The sequence below is a fragment of the Cucurbita pepo genome, chromosome 10 (assembly GCF_057944985.1).
Source record: "Cucurbita pepo subsp. pepo isolate OVF chromosome 10, ASM5794498v1, whole genome shotgun sequence".
NCBI classification, from domain to species: Eukaryota; Viridiplantae; Streptophyta; class Magnoliopsida; order Cucurbitales; family Cucurbitaceae; genus Cucurbita; species Cucurbita pepo.
In genome coordinates, this window is record NC_141807.1 from 17057397 (window position 1) to 17077514 (window position 20118).

Sequence of the window (20118 nt, forward strand, 5' to 3'; positions counted from 1 at the left end):
GACCTGGTGGTAAAGACATATAAACTTCCTCGTCTAGATTACCATGGAGAAAGGCATTTTGAACATCCAACTGATGGGTGAACCATTTTCGAGCAGCAGCAACAGTGAGTAAGCAACGAAGTGTAGTAAGTTTCGCTGTAGGGGAAAATGTTTCTGTGTAATCAATACCTTCAACCTGAGTGTATCCCTTTGCTACTAGTCGAGCTTTATAACGTTCAACAGAACCATCAGAGTTGTATTTAATTTTGTACACCCAACGACAACCAATAGCTTTATGACCAAGTGGTAGAGGAACGAGAGACCATGTATGATTACGTTCCAAAGCTGCAATTTCATCATTCATAGCCTGCTGCCATAACGGGTCGCCAACTGCCTCGTCATAGGTTTTAGGTTCTGTCTGGGATGTAATAAGAGCTAGAAAAGCACGTTGAGTAGGAGAAAAACGAGAGAATGAAAGGTAATGATGAAGGGGATACCTGGTGCCAGTGCCGGGACTTGAGCTAGAGGTTAAATGATTGGCTCCAGAAGACATCTCATAATCCTTATGCCAAGCTGGAGGCTGTTTAGTACGAGTAGAACGTCGAAGTGGAGCTGATGTATCAGGTGGGATAGGATTGGAATTAGTGGGCGAATCTGGAGAAGGTGGAGGAGACGACGGAGTAGGAGGTGAAGGAATAGAAGGTGGAGGATGGATGTTTGAGTAGGATGGATCATGAAGTGGTACAACAGGAGTCGAAGGAGCTAATGTCGAAGTTTGTGAAGCTGATGAAAAAGGAAAATCATCTTCACAAAATTTGACATCACGGCTGATAAAGAATTTGTGAGATTGCATGTCATACAACTTGTAACCTTTATGACCACAAGGATATCCTACGAAAACACAAGGAGTTGCCCTAGGTTCAAATTTTTGCTTAGGATGTACTATAGTTGCATAACATTTACAACCAAAAACTTTAAGATGATGAAATGTAGGTGGTCGTTTGTAGAGTGCTTCAAAGGGTGTCTTGTTAGATAATAATGGTGATGGCGTTCTATTTATAAGATAAACAGCCGTTAAAATGCACTCTCCCCAAAAATTAAGTGGAACCTGTGACTGAAAAAGAAGAGACCTAGCTACATTTAGGATATGGCGATGCTTGCGTTCTACGACTCCATTTTGTTGTGGAGTATAGACACAAGTGCGCTGAAATTCAATACCACAAGAAGTAAAGAATGGTTGCAAAGATAGGAACTCAGTCCCATTGTCTGATCGAACTATCTTGATAGTAGTATGAAATTGAGTTTGAACGAATTTAACAAAGTTCATTAACAAATGATGTACTTCTGACTTATGTTGCATTAAAAAAAACCCAAGTACATCGAGTAAAATCATCAACAATAGTGAGAAAAAAACGCAAACCAGAATGGGTAGGAATTTTATGTGGTCCCCAAACATCACAATGTATCAGATCAAAAGCAGAATGGGTTGTTATTGAACTTCTTGGGAAAGACAACCTAGTTTGTTTTGCTAACGGGCAGATACTACAATTATGAGAATAACTCGCATTATTAAGATGCAATTGATCAGCTAGAAATTTAAAACGAGAAAAGGAAGGATGACCTAGGCGTAAATGCCACAAATCAGATGACTGAGATACTTGATGAGCTGAAGATTTGATTGGAGATGAAGAAATATGATAGAGACCTCCAAATTGTTTACCCGAGCCAATCATCTTCCCCGTAGCCAAGTCCTGCATAACACAAGAATCAGGATAGAAGGTGACATAACATTTCAAGTTATTGGTAAGTTTGCTGATCGACATTAGGTTTAAATTGAATGAAGGCACACATAAAACGTTGTTTAATTGAAGGTTAGGGCTAAGAGAAATATTGCCAGTATGTGACACACGTGCTGTCTCTCCATTAGGCAAATTTATTGCAGACATGATGGCAGCCTTTGGTTCAGTCATAACAGAAGATTTTGATACTATATGATCCGTAGCTCCACTATCGAGAATCCATGAATTAGAACTCGCAGAGTTAATAGATAATGTAGATATGGGAAGCAAACCTGCAACATTGACGTGATTGTCGGAATTACCAGAAGGGTGATGATTGATTGCAGATAAGGCTTGTGCTATCTGTCGTAATTGCTCAGAAGAAAAATTTGGAATGGAATTAGGTGACTGTTCTTCTGTATTCAACTGTGAAACATCGGCCATATTTGCAGATGATCGATATCCACGGTTATTGTGTTGATTGTCTTGTCTTGTCCTTCCAGAATTATTTTTCTGTCGACACCGATCTTCTGTATGGCCCCTTCTATCACAAAAGTTACAGTGAAACTTAAGAATTCGACACTCATTGATTGTATGACCACTTTTATTGCAGTGTTCACACTTTTTGTCCTTGGCGAATTTTGAATATATTGTTTTCTTTTGCACTGCTGATGCAATCGAGAAATTCTCAGTAGGTTCGGAAGTTACCTGACGCTGCATCTCTTCTTGTACAAGTAATGAATAGGCTTGCCTCACATTAGGTAATGGAGACATCATCAATATGTTAGATCTCACCGTTTTATAAGACTGATTAAGCCCCATGAGCAATTGCATCAATTTGTCTTCTTCGCGTTGATCAATATGTATTTGACGTTGATTACAGGTAAATGGTGTGCGGTACGCTTCCAGTTCATCCCAAAGTGCTTTGAGCTTGGTGAAATATGTTGACAGCGCCATGGTTCCTTGTGACATCGTTGCTATCGAGTTTTGTATTTGAAAAATTGCTGGAGCATTCTTTTGTGAAAATTGATCGTGAAGATCAACCCACACTTGATGAGCTGTCTTGGCGTGAATAATGCCTTTAGCGATATCTGCTTCAACGGAATGAGTTAACCAAGATATTATCATACTGTTGCACTGATTCCAGAGTTCGAATTCGGTTGAATTTGCATCTTGGGACGGTTCCTCAATTGTGCCATCAATGAAGCCAATTTTCTTCTTGGCAATAAGAGCATGCATAACTGATTTACTCCAGGATTGGTAATTTGCTCCATTTAATTTGATTGGAACAAGTGAATATCCTGGCTGATCAGAGTGATGAATATAGTACGGATGTGTTAAATCAACATCCGAAATTTTGAAGCTGGATTTGGCTGATTCCGCCATAAAGGAAATTTTGATATTTAAGAACACCAAGATCGGTGCTCTGATACCATGTTAAGAATGAGAAATAGAAATAGAATTGGGATCGAAAGTATGATCTTCATTCATGTTTACCACGTTTAAATAGGATACAAACTATCAACTAATACCTAAAAATAGAAAAAATATATATCTAACTAAATCTGGTAAATAAATAAAATATACGGTTAATCAAATCTATACTAACAACTCCCTAAATATGTGAGATATATTCTAACTAATTATCACCGCAAAATATCCTCTTAATACAGACATTACCACTTTTAATATCTATAGTATACTATAGGATATTGACATCTATCAAGCTTTTCTTAGGTCATTTTATTTCATCTGACACTGCTTACTCTTCAGTATACATTGGTACATTTATTCCCATCTCTATAATCATAAGACTATGTAGTTTATCTATGTTCGAGATGTCTAACTGAAGCATATGACATTTCTTAGAAAAATCATCTTCACGCATACACTAACATTTAGTAGCTTACTAAAACTATAGCTACTCATTCACAATAACAACCTCAGGAAATCAAAACATCATCAATACAACAATTCACATTCACATTCCATGCAAGGTAAAACGTAACATATTCTACATTTAATATCAATGTAGAATTAAGGCAACAATAATGCAGTAAATTATAATACAATCAATGGTGTAAAAGTCCAATTATGAGTTATATTTTATAATGACCAAGCAATAACAACATACACAATCAACGACATTTCATTTTTATTTTATCTTAAGCAAGACATACCTGACGGAGACGGGGCATCAACGATGGGACCATGGAACATGCCAAGCCTACATCGTAGGCTAGTCTACAAGATCTATAACTTGGCTCTGATACCAACTGTAACGACCTGAAATTTTCTACTTAATTTAAGGTCGCTACTATATACATACCATAAACTGGTCAACCTAAGATATTTGAAACAAATAAATATTTTGTCCTCTGTTATATATCAAATCACTCATTTGAAATTCAACTTTTAAGTTAACGTAATTTAAGAAACTTATGATTTTTATATTATCAAGAGTTTAATTGAGCTAGGTCGATTCAATCTAGTGGACCCAAGAATTGAACCGAACCAAACAATCTAGTTAGTAACATGATTTAGTGGAAGCATTTTCACGCAAAGTAGAAGCAATAATGGAGGATTTGAAATAATATAGTTTTTACCCCATGTTTCTCGAGTGAATATTGAAATAATATAGTTTTCATGTTAAGTTTTTCACGGACGAAAGTTAGACTGGGATGTAAAGTATTATTTCAATTTGTTTGTAATATATAACAATATATAAATTAACTATAAGAAATATATAAAATTACATGTTCTCCAAGAGCTTCAATCAACACTGGAGGGTTACTTCTGCAACCACTCTAAAGGTGCTCAAGATCACAACGAGTTAGATAAAACAGCTCTAGAGCTTTGAATCCAATAACTTGAGTTTGACTCGTGATAGGATCTCTCTTCTGGTGTACTCTGCATAAAATAGGAAAACCATTCCAAAATAAATTTTTACAAGGGGTTCTATGGTGTAGTGGTTAGCACTTTGGACTTTGAATCCAACGACCTAGGTTCAACTCCCGGTACGACCTTTAAGAAATGACCTTGATGCGAAAACATAGAATAAGGAACAACAACACAAGACATTTTAAAACAAAAGGGTGTTACCTAGCATTCGATGCGAAAACACAAATTTTCTTGAGGCATAAGGTGTAACATTCTTGAGTTCTTGAGTTAAACTTGCTCCAACCAACTTGAAATCTTGAATTTATTCTACCTAAACCTTGAGCTAGGATAATATGACTTCTTGTTTCCTTTTCAGGAACTAAACCTTAGAGGTTGTCGTATTTTAACCATGATGCAGGGCATCTCATTTAGGTGAGGTTTTCAGGAACTAAACCTTAGAGGTTGTCGATGCAGGGCATCTCATTTAGGTGAGGTTTTCAGGAACTAAACCTTAGAGGTTGTCGTATTCTAACCACGATGCAGGGCTCTCATTTAGGTGAGGGAGATAATAAGTTCATCATGGAGTTCTACTCATGGTACATATACCATTGCATCCCAACTAAACCTTAAAGGTTGTCATGTCATGCATCGTATTTTAACCATGAAAACTCTTCCGAAGTACTCTTAATTTTCTCCCCATGAGTGCATAGGTGGCGTTGCCATAATCGTGGCATCCTGCTAGCAAATCGTGGTGCAGGGCATCTGATTTAGGTGAGGGAGATAATAAGTTCATCATGGAATCCTGCTCATGGTACATATACCATAGCATCCCACCTAAAGAGAAATAGGGGCCTCGCGGTACACTTCGTGAAGTGAGATAATGGTTACTTCAGGCATGGATCCTAGCAACTTGTTAAGCATGATGCTTGCATTAACCAAGGTGTTTTCTTGGATTCTTGATGATCCTAGGTTTATGCCTAATGTCTTGGGTCAAGCTTGGAACTTATAAGTTCTTGGGAATAGCCCAGCATGATATTGTGCATGTCTCAGCTCTCGATTTCTTCATCAAGTTTACTCAACTTCTTCCTCTGAAGCTAGAGGAATCCTTAATTCGAAGGTAAAGGGATCGTAGATAGGAATTTTGACTCTTATCCCCAATTTAATTTCGAAACCTATTTCCTTCAATTTGGCACGCTCTCGAGGTTATTTTTCTTCGTGGTCTTCTATGGAAGCATTCCTTGGAGGTGCAGAAACTTATTGGAATCATTCCTGCTCGACGAGTCATCAAGTATCCTCGGATTGGATTTTCAAGTTTTTCTTGAAGTTCTTCAATGGCGGATTGAATTAGGGAATGGTTTCTTGGCACTTTCAGCACTCTATTCCTTCATAGAACTTGTGGGTAATCTTGTTAGAAACTTTAGGAATAAGTTTGAAGAGAAATGGGGGAGGATTGCTCTCGAATTTGGAAGAAATCTGAGAATAGGAGACCCATAATCTAAATGCTTATTGCCTTCGATTTGGGGATCGACCTTTCTCGATTCTTATTTCGTATTGTTGCTCCTACTTCAGACTTTATAGGAGGAGCTTAAACCAACCTTGAGAGCTCCAGATTCTTCATTATTTAGAAGTTTGAAGAGAAATGGTGGAGGATTGCTCTCGAATTTGGAAGAAATCTAAGAGTAGGAGATCCACAATCTAAACGCTATTGCCTTCAATTGGGGGATTGACCTTTCTCGATTCTTATTCCGTATTGTTGCTCCTACTTCCGACCTTATAGGAGGAGCTTAAACCGACATTGAGATCTCCAGAATCTTCGTTATTTAGAGTTCAAACTTTCTCGATAATTTTTTGGAGATATCAACTTTGATCATAGCCTTGCCGACCTTGGCTTTGAATACTAGTCGTTGGATGTGATGATCCGTGCGTGTTCATTCTAGTTCATATCAAATTTTGGAGGAGATCCGACGGTTAAAATTTGAGTTCGAAAGATTTTTCCCGGATGGTCACGGTAGATGCTCTGATTCGAATTAGAGTGACATTTCTGTAATTATCCAGTCTTCCAAGGGTATTTTGGTAATTTGCTACTTTTCGAATATTTTATTATTATTTTTCTCCAAAAATCCATAATATTTCTACAAATTTCTTATTGCTCTTTTATCATTTTCCCTTTTTCTGAATCTTGAGATTCCTTCTAGATAAGGAATTACAAATTGGGAAAGATTCTTGATAATTGATAAAATGAGTTTTTTGCCCTTTTGATTTACTTTTTCCTTTCCAATCCTTTTCAAAAGGCCTTTTAACTCCTTGAAATTACTTGTTAGGGTACACGAGTGACTTGACTAAGTCCTTTGTTCTTGCTTAAGCCTTTCATTTTTTTCCTTTCTATCCTTTGGGTCTTTCATGGGTGGCTTATTCTTATGGGAGATCATTTACTTCATTTTTGGGATGTTACATATACATACTCGGTACACGAGTGACTTGACTAAGTTCTTTGTTCTTGCTTAATCCTTTAATTTTTTTCCTTTCTATCCTTTGGGTCTTTCATGGGTGGCTTATTCTTATGGGAGATAATTTCCTTCATTTTTTGGATGTTACATATACATACTCGTTACAAACACAAAATAAGAAGCAGACTCAAAAGAAGAACAAAAAATACTAGATTAAAAACAGAGGTTAGTCCATGGCCCACACTCCAAAGTCCGCTCTCATCCATGACCAACTCTTAGTTACTTGAAAAAAAATGATAAACATGGAGTGAGTAAAACTTAGTAAGTAGCCTACTAGTAGGTTCTTAATCGCGACCATAAGCTAGGATATTACTTCTTGTTATGTTTTCGGGATCTTAAAACCTTCCCCTCAAATAACCTTCAATTTTCTACCCATGAACACAATTTTCTCCCCATCTATCTTTTTTAAAATGCTTTTGAAAGTTAAAGAGTAGTTTTGATGCTTTTTTTTTTTTTTTTGGAAAATTCAACCATATTTTTTTAAAAAAAATTATGAGTATTTTTTTTTTTAGATAAAGTACAAAGTTCAAGGGTATTTTTATTAATTTAGATTATAATTTAAAAAAAATACAAATTTTTGTTTATTAAGTTAATATTAATTTTATTAAAATACATAACACCCCATCAAAATTAATTTATTGGGACTAAAATTAAAACTAAAAAATCAATTTATTTTAAACTAAAAAATTAATTTATTTTAAAACTAAAAAGTATACTTTGTTTGACTAAAACATCCCTTATCCCAACTATAAAGAATTTAATTCCAAGCTCTCTTCTAATAGACAAACGATTTATTAACCTCTGTTGTAAGATTTCACTTCGTCAATTTAAGTAGCGTTCAACTATAAATATCGAATTTTAAAGTATTGCTCGGCAAAGTAAATCTGTTGAAACTATCTATCAAAGGTGTTCCATAATGAGTTGTGGAGAAGTGTTTCCTTCAATTCAAATTTCAATTAAGGATGTCAATGACAAAAAAGTGCAAGAGGCTAGAAGGTTTGTAGTGGAAGAAAATAACAAGAGTCATGGACATCGTTTCGTTTACAAGTTGTATCATGTGTCTTATTCATGGTTACTTAAATCTCGTTGAATTGGTGCACCTTTCACATCAGAGACATTTGTGCCTTAAACCAAGCTCTTTGCAATTGCGAACTTATTAAAAACTCTTTGCTTGCTGCAACATTTGCTTGACATAATTGGACCAAAGGACGGTATGGACGACCATAGCTCACTGAATTTGTCTCCAATCATGAAGTGTGACGTCAGATCTTTGTGCATACCATATTCATTAACTATAACATGGCAAGAAATTTTTTATGTTTTGACTGGGCATGCCATATTCTGTTGTTCTTATATATCTTTAGTTACTTGTGATTAAAGCAAAGAAGTATAGACATGGTTTCCAACCAACCCTTCCTTTATAGTTAGTTCGACGAATGAGTTTTTGTTATCATTTTATCGTTAACCCTTCCGCTTGATTTTGTGTTATGATATCATACAGGGACTGAGAATCGACCTTACTTGGACAAAATTATATACTGTTTGATAATTATTGTTGATAACATAGATAAATTGAATTATAAGCATTTTAAGTTCAAAAGTAACAAATTACTTGTACACTTTTACTTATAATCTTCGTATTCTTTATATAGCTATAAGGAAGGGAGGGATAGAAAAGATACTCATAATATCATTATGACTATGCCATATTTCATTAATAAAAGAGAGTAATACATCCACAAACACACACACATATATTTCGAGAGAGAGAGCTTATTATAAGTAGAGATAGCATTCTAGTAGTTGTATTGCTACTTGGGGACAAGGAACTCGAGAACTTCTTTAAAAGATGAGAGTTTATGAGTAGGTGGCGATGGATATATCACATGCACAAAAAGAAAGTTCTGCACAAACCAGACCATTCACCACACGATTGTAGATGAAACGATGTCCACTATTCTCGTTATTCTTTTCAACTACGAACGTTCCTACATTCCGCACTACTAGGATATTGACATCCTTAATTGGTACTAAAGCATCTAAAGGCAACCCTTCCACACGGCTCATTCTAACACCTTTGGTAAATAGTTCCAAGAGACATTGTTAGGCCGATTATGTTCATGAATACTTAAGAATTTGATATTTATAGTTGTAGTTGAACGCTACTTAAATTAATGAAGTGAAATCTTCCAATGGAGTCTAATAAAGCGTTTGTCCATTAGAATAGGTTGGAATTAAATTCTTTATAGTTCGAGATAATAGTTGTATTCTTAAGTCATTGAGACTAGTGTTACTAGTACTTGTTAGTATATTTGAGTATAAATATCAAAATGATTAGTTATTAAATATTGTTTGAATTAAAGCGTTTATAATTCAAATGATCTTCATAACCTAATTAATAAAAAAATAAATAAAATAATTAGGAAGCATTTATGTGCTAGATCAAAATAAGATGCATAAAAAGAACTTGCGTAATTATTTCATTCATCGACCTTTAATCTTAAAAGTAACTTAAAATATTGCAATATTGTGATTCAATCGCCTATTATGAAATTAGGCCCGAACTAAATAAATAATATTTAAAAGATGGAAAAATTCATAAGCCAACCAAAATATGTATTCAAAGATGAAGAATTCACAACAACAATCACAAACAATATTAATTAGCATCTTGTCTTTTGGTTTGTCACATTTTCAAACATGAACAAACCTCAATTTCGAGTCGGTGAGTATTATGGATCTTTTGAGGAATTCACCAAATTCCCTCTCCACAACTACTAGATTGCTTTCTTTACACTTAGAATAAGTCCTCTCCCTATATGTGCTCGTGGGACACTAGATTGCTTTCTTTACTTACAATAAGTCCTCTCTCTGTATGTGCTTGTGGGACATTACTCTCTTTTATCTATAAGAATGGCATAGCCATAATGATATAATAATCCTTATATAAGTACCTACATAGCCATAATGATATAATAATCCTTATATAAGTACCTACATAGCCATAATGATATAATAATCCTTATATAAGTATCTTTTCTTTTTCTCTGGTAGCCACCTTATACATAACATGTTAAATTAACTCATACTTAAAAAAATAATTTCTCTCTTTTGGAGATGCTAGCCATAATGATATAATAATCCTTATATAAGTATCTTTTCTTTTTCACTCGTACCCACCTTATACATAACATGTTAAATTAACTCATACTTAAAAAAATGATTTATCTCTTTTAGAGATGCGGGTATCGATCCCCGTACCTCTTGCATGCTAAGCAAGCACTCTACCATCTGAGCAACATCCACACAATTTTTGCATCACAAAACCCTAAATTTCCCGTCATCAATAATAGTGAAAATGAAGAAATATTGCTACCCAACATGTCATGAATAAGGAAAAATTGAAAAGAAATAATATATTTAATAATAGATAGTCTTAATTTTGGAGATGCAAGGTATCGATCCCCGTACCTCTCGCATGCAAAGCGAGCGCTCTACCATCTGAGCTACATCCCCATGATTTTTACATCATAAAACCCTAAATGTCCCATCATCAATAATAGTGAAAATAAAAAAATATCAAACTATTAATAACAAATAGTTTGGTTTGGTGATGCGGGGCATCGATAATTGTGAAAATGAAAAAATATAATAACAAATTAAATACTTTCTTTTGGAGATGCGGGTTATCAATCCCCGTATAACTCGCATGCAAAGCGAGCGCTCTACCATCTAAGCTACATCTCCACAATTTTTACGTCACAAAACCCTAAACGTCTTGTCGTGAATAATAGTGAAAATGAAAAAAATATCGCAACTCATTATGTCATAAATAAGGAAATATTGAATAGAAATAAAATAGTAATAACGAATAGTTTCTTTTGGAGATGCGAGGTATCGATCCCCTTATCTCTCGCATGCTACATTCCCACGATTTTACATCAAAAAACTCTAAACTTCCCGTCATCAATGATATTGAAAGTGAAAAACTATCCCCGCTCATGTCGTAAATAAGGAAAAATTTTAAAACAACTAATATATTTAGTAATCGTTTCCTTTGTTGATGAATGGTATCGATCCCAGTACTTCTCACATGGGACGCAAACACTCTACCATCTAAGCTATATCCTCAAGATTTTTACATCACAAAATCCTAAACATCTCGTCATCAATAATAGTGAAAATAAAAAAATAACACTATTCATTATGTCATAAATAAGGAAAAATTGAATAGAGTTTTAGTCCAACTGGGAGTTTGTTGGGTTTTATGTCCTAAAACTCATAGTTTGTAAACAAAAATATATTCTATTTTCAATAAAGTTATTATTGTTGTTTATTCAGTAAAAATTGTTATTGAATAAAGTGAACTTTACGATCATTAATCTAAATCCAATAAACTAAGAACACTCTGGCTATAGTATGATTACTTGAACTATATGTAGAGACATAAGAGTGGATCAAGTTCAAGTATATTGTCAAAATGATCTATAGTATAAGGATAAGGCTGAGTACCTTATTCTGGGGACACTATGGATGCTGCCCACTTTTGTATATGATATAAACAATGTGATCACTAAATTGTACATGTGGAGACATGTGAGTGGGGGCGTCCTATGCAATGAGTATTGCATAAGATCGGACCATGAAGAAAACCACTCTCACTTTATAATGTTGTTTACTGTTGAGACTGATTTTCTTTTCATTCGATAACCTAGGTAACTCGATTTTAATCCTGAGCTAACCATGAACTCCTGTTTATTCGAAATTATCCTTAGATTTTCATGGGTGAGAGTGGCTCTAGTTCGCCGATTCAATAGGTCTCCCATTTCAGGGGTAAGACTGGGTGAATGGCTGGGGACGTGGGGTGCAAGATGGAATTCACGCCTTGTAGTTCCCTTAAGCACCGACTCCAGGTCTTGAACAAGGGGCCCCACCCTCTCATTTGCCTGAGAGGGATTCGGTTTACTGGTTGGACCATAAACCAATTGTTCATTACAGGATCAGTGAGACATAAGGAAAAAGAAGTAACTTCAGGGGTAAAACGGTAAATTGACCCAGCTCTAGTTACGAACACCCTGTGAAGGATCAACTTACTAATCATGGTTATATCAAATTGACAGAAATATATCTATAGTGAGGGGAGTGCAACTACTAGGCTATAGTGGAGTGTCCTAGTAGTTAACGAATGTTGGTTAACAAGGTTGATGAGTTTAGCCGGTTAATCTTGGATCGTTGGAGCCCATGATCTATAGGTCCATTAGGTCCCTCTGCTAGCTCATATCGGACTAAACCATAGAACAGTGTGACGAGTGAGTTCGAAGTGTTCGAATTCAAATTAGGGAATATGTGCTACATATACACGATATATTTAACCACATTTTTGTTTTATTTACGAATTAACAAAAAGAGAAAATTTGAGATTATTTAAATATCTTAATCAATTGTGTGCCGGAATTGATTGGGATTGGCATTTGAATTAATATTAAATATTAATTAAATAGTTTAATTAATCATTTAATGTTACTTTAATTTGAAATTAATTATTCAAATTAATTGTCGAATTAAAATGAAGAAAGTCAAAATGTTGACTTCATTTAATGGAAAAATTCACAAGTTTGAGTGGAATTTTGAGGTGTCAAAATTTGGTTTAACCAAACTTGCATGCTTGCCAAATAAACCCCACAAGTTTGAGTAGAATTTTGAGTGTCAAAATTAGGTAAACTCAAACATGCAAGCTTGCCACATAATCCCAAACATTTGAGTGGAATTTTTTGTGTAAAAATTTGGTGATCTCAAATTTGCATGAACATGCAAACATGACTCTTTAAATAGAGTGATCATGGTACATGGAAGGTTTCTTCTTCTTGGTGAAAAACCTTGAGAAAAACCTCTCACAAACACTCTCTTCACATATACAAAATTCCTCCCAAGTTTAGTCACTCACCAGATTCCACAATCCCGTTCTAAGGCCGGAGGATAGTGGAGAAGACACTAGTGGTTGTTTGAAACCGGTTCGTGAGAAAAAAGGAGTTTGAACTACAAAAGGTTAGTATCTAAACTCATTAAGTCTTAATACTTATGAACATGCTAGTTATTTACTATAATTGATGTTCTAAAAGTGCCTAAGATCCAAATTGCTTCCGCATGTGTTATATTAACACCATCAGCAAAACTATGGTACTGCTCGAAGGTGAATGGTATAAAAAATGGGTCATGCACCACAAACTCATGGGAAGATCGTTGATGGAATCGATGCAATCGACGCTCCCCTGGATGGGTTGCCAATGAAAGACCTAACATTTGATATTGACTCTTTTGAAGAAAGAGCCACACAATCGAACAGCTCGAAACGTCACGGTAGCCTTGAGAACTCTAACACGCACAGGGAAGGACGTGTAGAAGAGTTAGACATTAAGCAAAAGATTATGCTAAAACTCTTCAGCGATCTGACAAAAGACTTCAGGACATCAACACCAAAAATTCATTGTCGTCCAATGGATAGGATATCTAGCTTTCACCCCCGAGACTCGGGTTTGATTCTTGGCAATGGAATATTATTTTCTTATTTCATTTTATTTTACAGTTTCTATCTTAGATTAAAAAGACTTTTATGAACTTCGTACCTTTGTTAGAGTTATGTTATAGATATTTTGTTCAATTTCAAATGGTTAATGCGATAATCCAGTCGTTTTCGAGGTCTCTCTTGTTGAACGACATCATGGTTGAGATGAGCAGGTTATTCCAATGGTTAATGCGATAATCCAGTTGTTTTTGAGGTCTCTCCTGTTGAACGACGTCATGGTTGAGATGAGCTGGTGATTCAAATGGTTAATGCGATAATCCATTTGTTTTCGAGGTCTCTCTTGTTGAACGACATCGTGGTTGAGATGAGAACCCGAGTGAGTTTGACAAGTTGGGCTGTAGAGAACCACACCTCAAGCCAAGTTCATGTGGGCTTAACAAACTTAAAATCCAAGAACACAACCCCTTAAATGGAAACCGGGATGCTAAGGAATTAAAAAGCTTTATTTTTTATGTAAAACAATACTTGAAGGTTACTGGAACTTGCTCATAGAACCTAAGAGTTACGTTGGTCGCAATGCATCTCATGGACGATGCAAAACTATGGTGGCGCTAGAAGGTGAATGGTATAAAAAATGGGTCATGCACCATAAACTCATGGGAAGACTGTTGATGGAATCGATGCAATCGATGCTCCTCTGGATGGGTTGCCAATCAAAGACCTGACGTTTGATGTTGACCCTTTTGAAGAAAGAGCCACACGATCAAATAGCTCGAAACGTCGCGGTAACTCTAAGAACTCTATCACACACATGAAAGGACGTGTCGAAGAGTTAGACATTACCCAAAACATCATAGTAAAACTCTTCAGTGATTAGACAAAAGACTTTAGGACAACTACACCAAAAATTCATTGTTGTCCAACGGTTTGGATATTTGGCTTTCACCTATGAGATTCTGGTTTGATTCTTTGAAATTGAATATTATGTTCTTATTTCTTTTTATTTTATAGTTTCATCTTTTGTCACCAATTATATTTAAACTTTACCTCATTTTGAGGGGAACTTTAATGGTCAAGTTCAATAGTATCTCAGATTAAAAAGACTTTTATGGACATCGTACCTATGTTAGTGTTATGTTATAGATATTTGTTTCAATTTCAACGAGTGGGGTTGAGGTGATTCAAATGGTTAATGCGATAATCCGGCTATTTTCGAGGTGTCTCTTGTTGAACGCCATCATGGTTGAGATGAGCATCCAAGTGAGTTTGACAAGGAGACCCGAATTTAAACTTTACCTACGTTTGAGAGGCACTATAATGGTCAAGTTCAATGGTATTTTAGATTAAAAAGATTTTTATGAACTTTGTACCTTTGTTAGTGTTACTTTGTACCTTTGTTTGTGTTACTTTGTACCTTTGTTAGTGTTATGTTATAGACATTTGGTCAAGTTCAACAAGTGGGTTTGAGGTGATTCAAATGGTTAATGTCACTTTATTTGATTCAAATTGTTAATGTGATAATCCAGTATAATAGTAACAGGTTATTACCAAGGTCTCTCTTATTGAACGCCAACATCGTACCTATGTTAGTGTTATGTTATAGATATTTGTTTCAATTTCAACGAGTGGGGTTGAGGTGATTCAAATGGTTAATTCGATAATCCGGCTATTTTCGAGGTCTCTCTTGTTGAACGCCATCATGGTTGAGATGAGCACCCGAGTGAGTTTGACAAGGAGACCCGAATGTAAACTTTACCTACGTTTGAGAGGCACTATAATGGTCAAGTTCAATGGTATTTTAGATTAAAAAGACTTTTATGAACTTTGTACCTTTGTTAGTGTTACTTTGTACCTTTGTTTGTGTTACTTTGTACCTTTGTTAGTGTTATGTTATAGACATTTGGTCAAGTTCAACAAGTGGGTTTGAGGTGATTCAAATGGTTAATGTCACTTTATTTGATTCAAATTGTTAATGTGATAATCCAGTATAATAGTTACAGGTTATTTCCAAGGTCTCTCTTCTTGAACGCCAACAAGACTGAAATGATTGAGATGAGCACCTGAGTGAGTTTGACAAATTTGAAATAAAATCACTAAAAAAAATCAATAAAATTGAAAAAAATTAAAAAAAAAATAGCCTTATGACACTTCGTTCAACTCAAAGGCAGTAAATCAAGGATTCCTTCACCCAAGACCCATGATCCAACTCCCAACATGGAAATGATAAGCTGTAGAATCATTCCAAGAACCTCAATGGATGGGTTACAAACTCACATTACCAATCTCGACAACTGGACGTGTCATCGGCGTTAGAAGAACGACCGCATCAGAGCAAGTCATGGGGATAGAAGATCCCGTTGAAGGATGATAGACCAACTGTAATCTTCAGCCCAACGAGCCAAGCTTTTGTAGAAGCAAGAACCCTTGTATTAAAGAAATTAACACCTTATACAAAATTTGGATCAACCAAGAGATAAAGCTAGAGTTAGATGATGAGATCCAAGATTGAGAAACAAGATTTGGAACCTTTTTCTAAATTGAGACATCTCACAATGGAACTTGATTAAGGCCTATTGAATGACTCATATGCAACCTACCACAAGAATTGCATGAAACTTAAGAAATGACAAAGATATGCTCAGATTTCTATAAGGGGGATCGTCTCAATGAGAGATCAATTTCATTGATTACAAATATGCTTTTACATAATAATTTGTGGGTATTTATAGTCTCCCAACAAAAGAAGTTAGTGGCCGTGATTTAATCTCGATCCCTTTAAATCTCCATAGAACACGAAGTCAATTTGAGCATTACAAACTTTATGAAATTAAAATAATAAATAAAGTTTTCTAACCACTCATGAAATGATGCTTGCAACTTGATCCACTACTTCAACCGTGCAAATATTTACTTTTGAATCTCCAAATGGTCTTGCCTCAAACGAATCAGCATGAACACATGAAATGATGGTTGAACCTAGCCTATCCAAATTTGTAGATGAAGTATGAATGCTTGTTCAATCTTCTTGGCCTTGGGTTGTGTAATAGGTCCAGTTGGAACACCGTGATTCTTATCATCATCCCCCTCTTCAAAAGGATTCGTCCTCGAATCAGAAAAATCATCACCTACATCAAAAGGACTCAACTCAGCAACATTGAAAGTAGAATGTACACCGTGATTCTTATCATCATCCCCCTCTTCAGGATTCGTCCTCGAATTAGAAAACTATCACCTACATCAAAAGGACTCAACTTAGCAACATTGAAAGTAGAATGTATTGTTCCATGCAATAAAATAAGTCATTTTCCTAAATGTCGAGCATTTATAGTCAAATAAATAAAGAATTCTTATAGAGCATTTATAGTAAAATAAAGAATTAGGAATCCACGCTCTTTAGATCTACAGACCCATTCTCACTCCCAATGTAAAATTATTGACGCTAATTTATTGAAATTTTAAAAAGAAATCATCTCTAAATTTAGATAATTGAAATTTTAAAAAGAAATCATCTCTAAATTTAGATAAGATAGTAAGTTATATTACTTGAATAAGGTGTGGTGAAGGTGGAACGAACACATGACCTTCAAATCTTCAATATTACGGTCTCCCATCTAAGCTATACCCTATAACATTGAAAATGAAAATTCTGAAATTTAAAAAGAAATAATCACTAAATTTAGATTAAATAGTCAAGTAATTTAAAAAAAAAAATTAGGTTATGCAAGTTAGTCAACTTGAATTAGGTGGGGTGAACGTGGATCAAACACGTGACTTTCAGATCTTCAGTGACGCTCTCCAAACTAAGCTATCCCCTCTCTAAATTTAGATAAGATAGTAAGTTATATTACTTGAATAAGGTGTGGTGAAGGTGGAACGAACACATGACCTTCAAATCTTCAATATTACGGTCTCCCATCTAAGCTATACCCTATAACATTGAAAATGAAAATTCTGAAATTTAAAAAGAAATAATCACTAAATTTAGATTAAATAGTCAAGTAATTTAAAAAAAAAAATTAGGTTATGCAAGTTAGTCAACTTGAATTAGGTGGGGTGAACGTGGATCAAACACGTGACTTTCAGATCTTCAGTGACGCTCTCCAAACTAAGCTATCCCCTCTCTAAATTTAGATAAGATAGTAAGTTATATTACTTGAATAAGGTGTGGTGAAGGTGGAACGAACACATGACCTTCAAATCTTCAATATTACGGTCTCCCATCTAAGCTATACCCTATAACATTGAAAATGAAAATTCTGAAATTTAAAAAGAAATAATCACTAAATTTAGATTAAATAGTCAAGTAATTTAAAAAAAAAAATTAGGTTATGCAAGTTAGTCAACTTGAATTAGGTGGGGTGAACGTGGATCAAACACGTGACTTTCAGATCTTCAGTGACGCTCTCCAAACTAAGCTATCCCCACTAACATTAAAATATAACATTGAAAATGAAAATTCTGAAATTTAAAAAGAAATAATCACTAAATTTAGATTAAATAGTCAAGTAATTTAAAAAAAAAAATTAGGTTATGCAAGTTAGTCAACTTGAATTAGGTGGGGTGAACGTGGATCAAACACGTGACTTTCAGATCTTCAGTGACGCAGTAATTTAAAAAAAAAAATTAGGTTATGCAAGTTAGTCAACTTGAATTAGGTGGGGTGAACGTGGATCAAACACGTGACTTTCAGATCTTCAGTGACGCTCTCCAAACTAAGCTATCCCCACTAACATTAAAAATAAAAATTCATTGGTAAAGATATTTTCACTATTTCATTGAAGATTTTAAAAAGAAATAATCACTGATTTTAGATTGAATAGTCAGGTTATCCAACTTAGTCAACTTGAATCAGGTGCGGTGAACTTGGATCGAACACGTGACCTTCAGATTTTCAATCTGAAGCTCTCAAAACCGAGTTATCTTCGCTAATATTTGAAAAAAAAATCATAAGTAAAGGTATTTCTGCTAATTCATTATATTTTAAAAAGAAATAATCACTAATTTTAGATTGAATAAAGTTATGCAACTTATGCAACCAAGTGCGGTATTTCCGCCAATTCATTATTTTTTATTGAATAGCAAATGGAAACAAGTGCGGTGAACGTGGAGATTAAACACGTGACCTTCAAATCTTTAGTTTGACACTCTCCCAATTGAGCTATCCCTGCTAACGTTAAAAATAAAAATTCATAAGTAAAGCTATTTCTACTAATTCATTATATTTTAAAAAGAAATAATAATAAAAATTCATAAGTAAAGCTATTTCCACTAATTCATTATATTTTAAAAAGAAATAATAATCAACTAAACTATAAGGTGCGATGAATGCAAATCAAACACAAGACCTTCCAAGCTCTCCCAACTAAGCCATCCCACGTAACATAAAAAATGAATAATCACATGTTTTAGATTGAATAATAACATGTTTTAAATAAAAACATAAATAATCACTAAGTTTGGAAAGAATAGTCAAATTATGCAACGTGAACCAAGTGCGGTGAGCGTGGATCGTACGTACACGTGACCTTTAGATCTTCAGTCTGACCCTCTCCCAACTGAGCTATCCCTGTAATCAGGTTATGCAAATAGAAACAGGTGCGGTGAACGTGGAGGTCGAACACGTGACCTTCAAATATTAAATCTAACGCTCTCCAAACTGAGCTATCCTCTCTAACATTAAAAATGAAAGTTTTTAAGTAGAGATATTTTCGCTAATTAATTAAAATTTTAGAAAAAAATGATCTGAGCTAGAGCTATCCCTGCTAACATTAAAAATGAAAGTTTTTAAGTAAAGATATTTTCGCTAATTAATTGAAATGATAACTAATTTTAGATTGAATAGTCAAATTGTGCAACATGAACCATGTGTGGTGAACGTGGATCGAACACGAGACCTTCAAATCTTCAATCTAACGCTCTCTCAACTGAGCTATCCACACTAACGTTAAAAATGAAAATTCATCAGTAAAGGTATTTTCGCTAAATAATTGAAATTTTAGAAAGAAATGATCACTAGTTTTATATTGAATAGTCAAATTGTGCAACGTGAACCATGTGTGGTGAACGTGGATTGAGAACACAAGACCTTCAGATCTTAAATCTAACGCTCTCTCAACTGAGCTATCCACACTAACGTTAAAAATGAAAATTCATCAGTAAAGGTATTTTTGCTAATTCATTGAACTTTTAAATAGAAATAATCACTAATTTTTAATAAGATATTCAAGTTATCCAACTTGTATAAGGTGCGGTGAACTAGAACACGTTAGGTACTTCTGATAATTCATTGAGATTTCAGAAAGGAATAATGACTAATTTTAGAATGAATAGTCGGGTTATGCAACTAGAATTAGGTGCGGTGAACGTGGAGATCAAATACGTGACCTTCAAATCTTGAGTCTGACGATCTCCCAACAGAGCTATTCCCGCTAATATTAAAAATGAAAATTCA

The 20118-nt window shown here is 34.8% G+C and overlaps 1 protein-coding gene across 1 annotated transcript; it reads right to left on the reverse strand.

Moving 5' to 3' along the window:
- Nucleotides 1–1394: 1394 nt before the first annotated feature.
- Nucleotides 1395–3432, reverse strand: LOC111808191 (uncharacterized). Its single transcript, XM_023694031.2, has 2 exons — nucleotides 2051–3432; nucleotides 1395–1730 (listed from the first exon to the last, which is right to left on the reverse strand). Exons 1-2 carry the CDS (start codon nucleotides 3141–3143, stop codon nucleotides 1696–1698), a joined length of 1128 nt encoding a protein of 375 aa, XP_023549799.2. The 5' UTR covers nucleotides 3144–3432; the 3' UTR covers nucleotides 1395–1695.
- Between the last annotated feature and the right edge of the window lie 16686 nt (nucleotides 3433–20118).